This window comes from Orycteropus afer, unplaced genomic scaffold (genome assembly GCF_000298275.1).
Source record: "Orycteropus afer afer isolate SDZICR_OR568_19922 unplaced genomic scaffold, OryAfe1.0 scaffold00065, whole genome shotgun sequence".
Classification (NCBI taxonomy): Eukaryota; Metazoa; Chordata; class Mammalia; order Tubulidentata; family Orycteropodidae; genus Orycteropus; species Orycteropus afer.
In genome coordinates this window covers 9,087,199-9,094,702 of record NW_006921652.1, presented here as the reverse complement: position 1 = coordinate 9,094,702, position 7,504 = coordinate 9,087,199, and the positions used below count along the sequence as shown (strand labels likewise).

The following is a 7,504-nucleotide window of genomic DNA, read 5'->3' as shown; positions in this document are numbered from 1 at the left end:
TCCAAAGTAAATAAGCCTACAAGATTGTAAACAGGGAACCACAGACATCAATGACAAATGAGGACAACTACAAACCAAAAAGAGAGAAAAACTGTGTCATTACAGAACTTCTAGATGGTAGGGATGTCAAGACAACTACAAGATAGAACAGACTGTTCTAAACTTGGGAAGAAACTATAAATCACAGGGTGACATCAAAGAAAAATGATAAACCTTCACATCAAAATAAAAAAGAGGACCAGCACAAATATTTAGCAAATACTAAAACAGTAGCAACAAAGGAAGTGATAACACGATTCATAAACAAAACGAGCTCAGCATAGAAAATTATATTGAACAAAGAAATTGACACCATGAAAAAGCACATAACAAAAACGACAGCAACAAATTCATATTTGCTGATAATTACATATCTGGCAAGGGACTTATCTCTAAGATTTCTAGAAAACTCCAATGCCTCAACAGCAAAGGAATTAATAATCCAGTTGAAAAATGGGCAGAAGACATAAATGGATACTTCACCAAGGAGGATATTCAGTTGGCCAGCTAATACATGAAGAGATGCTCACAATCATTGGCCATCAGAGAGATGCAAATCAACAGCAATGCAAAAACAACAATGAGATACCCTCTCAACCCAGCACTGATAGCAAGGTTCAACAAATCAGAAAATAACAAATGCTGGCAGGGATGTGGAGAGATTGGGATTCTCATACACTGCTGATGGGACTGTGAAATGATAAAACCACTGTGGAAAGCATTGTGGCGATTCCTTAGAAAGCTGGAATTGGAGATAACCATTTGACCCAGCAATACTATTACTAGGTATATATCCTAGAGAGGTGAGAGCCAGGACAGGAACAGATACATGCACACTCATGTTCATCGCAACACTATTTACAATAGCAAAAGGATGGAAACAAACCTACGTGCCCGTCAGCGGAAAAGTGGATAACCAAACTATGATACATACACATAATGGAATGCTATGCAGCCCTAAAGAATAATGTAGAGTCTACAAAACAGCCCATAATATGGATGAACTTGGAGGGCATGAAATAAGTCAATCACACAAGGATAAATATAGTATTAGTTTGTTGTGGTGGAGGGTCAAGGAACAGTTTATATATGGTGGGAAACTTTCTTTGTTGGTTGCCAGGGATGGGAGTGGAGGGAAGGGAACTGCAAAAAAAAAAAAAAGCATCGATTCATGTCACTTTGGTTTTGTGTATTTCACTGTACATAAATTATATTTAAATAAAATGCATTAAAAAATAAAAAGAGAGAGCTGTAACACTTTGCTTAGACAGCCAGAGATGGCAAGAAGCAGCTGCAGAGAAATGAGGGCAGCAGAGGCAGCAGAATCAAGAGACTACCACGAGACAGAGTAGTGGGCTTCCCGGCTCATGCAGGGAGAAAGCTGAGTGCCTTTGGGCAGGAGGCTTACTGGCAAAGTGGAGTGCCTCTAAGCATTTATCAGCAGAACTGAAAGAGCTTTGTAATACTTGCCTGAGTAGGGCAGAGACCCAGTCAAGAGGTTGAGGGCCAGAGAGAGACCTGCCTTCAGACACAGCTAAGAGGAAGCAGTCCTGATCAAAAAACTGTATCCTGAGTCATTCCTGATCCTGAATTATAACCTGTTAATTCCCTAATAAACCCCATAATCATCAGTATTGTCTGTGAATTCTGTGTGGCCATTGCAACAAATTATCAAACCCACCAAAGAAGTAGAGTGCATCGGAGAGAGGGTTGGTGCATTCTGTTGTTGTTATGTGCCGTTGAGTCGGACCTGACTCACAGCGACCCCTCCTTGGGTTGCCAAGGCAGTATCGCTACCAAAGTAGATTGCCCAACCTTCTTCCGAGGAGTGGCTGGTGGGTTTGAACCGCCAGCCTTCTGGTTAGTAGTCAAGTGCCTTACGCAGTACGCTACCAGAACTCCCATGGATGGCTTTAGTAAACAGAAATTTATTCTCTTACAGTTTAGGAAGCTAGAAGTCTGAGCTTAGAGTGCCAGCTCTGAGGAAAGACTTTCTCTCTGTGTGTCTCTTGTTCCTAGAAGGATCCCAGTGCAGGAACTCTGGGTCCAAAGGATGCACTCCACTTCTGGCTCCTCTTTCTTGGTGGTACTAGGTCCCCTGGTGCATTCTAGAATTGGTAAAAAGGCTGGAGGATGGCAGCATGTGTGACTTCTGCCTCCTAGGAATCAGCCTTGGCTGTTGATCTTCATCCTCCTACCCCCTTCTGAAATTAGAAGATACCAGATATCTCCCCACACCTATTTGACATTATTATTTGTCTGATGCAAAATTTTATATAGCTTTTTAATTTATTACTTTCATTAGTTAAATTATCTTTATTTATCATCTCTTTGACCTCCCAAAAATGGAAGATCATGGTATAATTTCCTAGTACAATTATGTTTCTGTAAATATCTTCTCACGTTTTTAAAAGTCTGTTTTTTTACTGCAACATTGTTGGTACCTGCTAAAACGGCAAGGAGGCCACACGTTCTGACCTCCTAGAACCCCACAAGAGGAAGACAGAATTACCAGCAGTAACCCAAGGCCTATTCCTACAAGGCCAGACATGCTGCCTCCCCCCAGGCCTTTCACCATCCGTTCCTCCCAAAGCACCCACCACCTCTCTCCTGGGTTCTATAATTCGCTGTAGTGGCCACACAGAGCTCACAGATTATGGGGTTTATTAGGGAAGCACCACAGGCTACAATTCAAGTTCAGGAAGAACGCTCAGTCTCTCTCCCAGCCCACCATCCCTCGGCCAACAGTCTCTCACAGTCTCTTTCCCGGCAGTGCTGGTCCCTCAGTGTCTCACTCAGCAATGCGTGTCTCTTGCGTCTCTTTCCCGGCAGCACGTGTCTCTTTCTGGAGCGTGTGTCTCTTTCAGCAGCACGTCTTCCTCAACCAGCAGTCAGAGAGCGTTCTGCCTCTGGGAGGCCTCCTTTTGAGCCCGGCAGGGTGGTCAAACTAGCCAATCATAGCATCAGAACTCTAAGCACGTGAGAGAGAGTGGGCACCTCCCAGAACATTGTTTTGTGCCACTCCCGACAGAAATACTCCAGGTGGACAACTTCAGCAATCAGGAGCTCCTCAGTTGCTCATAGAAAATCCCACCTTGGAGTTTACAAAGACTTACGGGTAGAAAAGCCACACAAAGTAATTTACTACACCGCAGTACCTCAGTTATTGACAAATGTTTGTAAAAATTATTTACTTTATTGGTGTGGAAAAAAATGACTGTTATCCTAAATGCATTTTCATCTAATACTATACTGACATGAGCTTTCTTTTGTTTTTCATTTTTCTGATATCTGTTTGCCACCCTTTTACTTTTAAATTTTTGTAGCACTTTTTTTTTTTTTACTTGTATCACTTAACCAACGTTATACAGTTGGTTCTTCTTTTTCTCCAATTTTAGTAGTTTATCTACTTTATATTTGTTATAATTGATATAGTTAGTCTTTTGCCTTTTTTTTTAATGCGTCTTTTTGGTTTTTTCTTTTAGTAAATGGACTATGTTTTCTGTGCTTAACTTCTTTAGCTATCTTAAATTCTCTAGTGTTTAATTTTATATATTTCAAAAGCATTCTTTAAGCTAACTTTTTCATGTTTAGATATTGGGTCTTTTGGAATTCATGTTGATGTATGGTGTGAGGTAAAGTTTCACTTATTTTCTTCCAGATGGTTATCTGGTTGATGCACACTACTTATATTAACACATACTTACATGTATTTCATTTGCTAATTGAAAATGCCATCTTTACCATATGCCAAATTCTTGTTCTATTTCTGTTTCTAATCGTTCTGTTTTGTTCCTTTAATCTGTCTAGATATGTGCGAATACCATACTTTTGTGATTATTAGGAATTTGTCATATGTTTTAGAATCATTTAGATTTTAATTCCACTGTTCCTTTCTGATTTCCTTGAAAGTTGACCTTTTCTTGCTAGTCTCCCTTTTAATCTCATCCACATGGGTTTTCTTTTCAGTTAGGGCTCTCCTTTGATTCTCTTGGCCCTGTTTTCACAAAGGCTGTATCTTATTTTATTCTTTTGAGTGTACCAAACGAGTCCCTGAAAATTTTCTTTTGGACACAGCTGTAATCACTTGTCCTTTCCTTATAATTATTCTAATTGTCATTTAGGGCTTTTTTTTCCCCCTCTCTCTTTTTTGTCATATAGGTTTTTTTTCTTCTTCTTCTTCTTCTTTTGTCATATAGGGTTTTTTAATCTCTTTTCTTTTCTTTATTGGTTACTGAACAGAGTAAGATCTTTCTAGACTCATTCCGGCAGCAAACAGGTCACTTTGGACCCACTCCCAATCCCTTCCTCAGATCTGTAGTTGGAAGGCTGATGCACAGTTCCCAGGCCCATTCCTGCTGTTGTGCTCATCTATTACAGTGGTGTCTTTATCTTGGCTTTCTCCTTCTTTGCTAATTCGGACCAATGTAATATATGAAGGTGAAAAAAAAACAAAAACCTACAACTAAAAGTCCCAGCATGTAGCGTTCCAGGTTTTCTTATCTCTTTCCCTGCCTGTGTTGCTTTACTTGTATAGCCTGCACCTTCATCCTTCCACTGCCAATCAGCTTTAAATATGCACCTACCTTCCCCTAAATCCCTTCTGTGGTTATCAATAATGCAGGTGCATTGGGAGAAGGAGTGTTTATCAGGCTTTCTAAAAGGTAGGAAACGGACTGCATATTTTCTAGCTTGTACAAGTTCTGGTCAGGGTACAAAGGGTGGGAAGGACCAACCATCTTCTACTTTTTTCCCCTGCAGCCTGCCTTTATGAAGGAAAGCTGGGATGTGGTATGGGCAGAAGCCTGGGTAGGTTCTCACCATTAATCTCCATCTGCTTTATATTTACTCCCAGCTGCTGGCATTAATCTTAGTTTTCACTGTTGTGAATTTTCAGCTTTTTCTGTGTTTTCATTTAAGTGAAAAGTTGGGAGCAGCTTCAAGGTAGGGCTCCCAACCAGAGAACATTTGAACCGAAAGCTAAAATAAGATGATTGTGACGAGCACAAGAGCCAAATGATACTTAATGTGGTATTCTTCAGCTAAAGGACACCACACAGACCCAAACCCAAACCAAGCCACAGTCTCATTAGTCTGGGGTGGATGGAGGCTTTGTTTCTCCTCATGTAAGTGATGTCTTGCTCATTGATTTGGTCACCACTTGGTCACAAAAAATGTAGAGGAAAAGGATTTAGAAAAGGTGGCTGTTTGGTAAAGTAGAGAGAGAGTAAGATAATGAAGAAAAAAAAAAATATTAACTGATGACATTAAAAAGTATTTCTGAGTAAAAGCTTTATGCAATATACATTAGAGTCTTTCACCTATATCCTTCTTTGTTGTCCTATATTTATACATTTTTTTTTTTTTGTCTTCTGAGAGCCTTAATTTTTAACTTCCAAAAGACCAGACTCACTGCCATCAAGTTGATTTGACTCATAGTGACCCCTCCTTGGGTTTCCAAGATGGTATCTCTACAGAAGTAGATTGCCCAATCTTCCTTCTAGGAGTGGGTGGTGGGTTTGAACCTCTAGCCTTCTGGTTAGCAGTCAAATGCCTTAGCATTTTAAAAATCTTGTTGAATCTGAGTTTTATTTCATTTTGAATTTGCCATCTGTCACTCTAGCTTGCAGCATTAATAAGGTCTCAGATTATTAAATATATATGTTTTAACTTCTTAATGATCAAGAAATCTGATACCTCAGTAACTATTGAATTTATAAACCCTTCCCAGCCTTTTAAGGAGCACTGGAGATGCAGTGGTTAAATGTTCTGCTGCTAACTGAAAGGTTGGCAGTTTGAACCTACTAGCCACTCCGTGGGAGAAACATGTGGCAGTCTGCTCCCGTAAAGATTGCAACCTTGGAAACCTTATGAGATAGTTCTACTCTGTCCTATAGGGTTCTGTGTGTCAGAATGGGCTCACTGGCAATGGGGTTACACAGTCTTTTGATTATCAAGACAGAAGAGACTCAGGTCCCATTCAGGAAACTTCTTGCTATTAGGAACACTGTCTTAGTTATCCAGTGCTGCTGTCACAACTAAGTGGCTTAACCAATTAGAAATGTATTTTCTCACAAGTTTAGGAGGCTAGAAGTCTGAATTCAGGGCACTGGCTCTGGGAGACTTTCTCTGTCTGTTAACTTCTCTTCAGCTCCTTTATTTTTACGGTTTTTCCATTTGCTTTAGCTACTCTGTGTTCAAGGGCAAGTTTCAGAGTCTCTTCTGACATCCGTTTTGGTCCTTTCTTCCTTTCCTGTCTTTTTAATGACTTTTTGATTTCTTCATGATGACGTTCTTGATGTCATCCCACAATTCCTCTGGTTTTTGGTCATTGGTGTTCAATGCATTAAATCTGTTCTTTAGAATAGGCAACTCACTGCCGTCAAGTTGTTTCAGACTCATAGCAACCCCTCCTTGGGTTTCTGCGGCAGTATCTCTATGGAAGTAGATTGCCCAATCTTCCTTCCCTTAGAATAGGCATAGCGGTTAGAATTTATAACACATACTTTTAGGGGCCACAGTTCAGTCCATAACAGAACATCCAGTAGAGTCACATGGTATTGTACTAATCAATATTTCCTTTTTCTTTTTAGGCAACACTTCCCCAGATCAAAAGGAGCCAACACCTTTCATCATCGAGTGGATCCCAGATATTCTTCCCCAATCAAAGATTGGTGAGCTTCGGATCAAATTTGAGTACGGTCACCATCGCAATGGGCATGTGGCAGAATACCAAGACCAGCGGCCCCCCCTGGACCAACCCTTGGAACTGGCTCCCTTGACCACCATCACTTTCCCTTGAAGCAAAATAATGGCATTTTATGCTGCTAAATTTGCACATCCCCACCCCTTGACAATTTTCTAGTTAAGCACTTAGATGGCCCTGTTCTTTAGTATACTGCTCTTCATTAAGATGCAACTTCTCAAAGCATTCAAATAGGTTCTGCTGAAGAAAAACTTTGTAAAGAGCCTTTGTGTTGCTGCTGTGTACAGTCTTCATTATAAATTGGGCATATTTCTGCTAGAATTTTAAAAGGAAGAAGAGGAAAACCAGCTGTCTTTTCTTCTTATGGACTCACCTTTAGAGTTTCTTTCAATTTTTTTCTAATTCTCTTTTTAAGAAGTTAGCAGTACTCAGCCTTACACCAACAGTGTTGGAAAGTGAATAATACCCTGGTTAGGGCAGAATGTTATGGACCATCCTGGCAAAGTTACAGCATGCCCTTTATTTTGTTCTCAAATAAAGAAGAGTGTCACTACTTTTTCCAAATTAAATTTTATGTAGGCCTGTTTATATAAAATTATAAATCTTGGTTGGGATTTGAGTTGATAGTGAACTAGGAAAAAGAGATCCAGGTGTCAAGGGGTATAAAAATGATGTGGCAGAGTCATCTGACCTTACATCACAAGGGGAAGAGAGAATCACCATCAACATCAGCCCAGAGCTGATTGCTGTGAGGCCGAG

The 7,504-nt window shown here is 40.2% G+C and overlaps 1 protein-coding gene across 1 annotated transcript in view; it reads left to right on the top strand.

The window, feature by feature from the left end:
* Positions 1-6,841, top strand: part of CUNH2orf42 (chromosome unknown C2orf42 homolog) — a 45,726-nt gene extending 38,885 nt beyond the window's left edge. The window contains exon 8 of the mRNA XM_007940101.2: positions 6,633-6,841. Within this exon, the coding sequence (XP_007938292.1) occupies positions 6,633-6,841 (209 nt within the window). The remainder of the gene's footprint in view (positions 1-6,632) is intronic.
* The last annotated feature ends 663 nt before the right edge of the window (positions 6,842-7,504 follow it).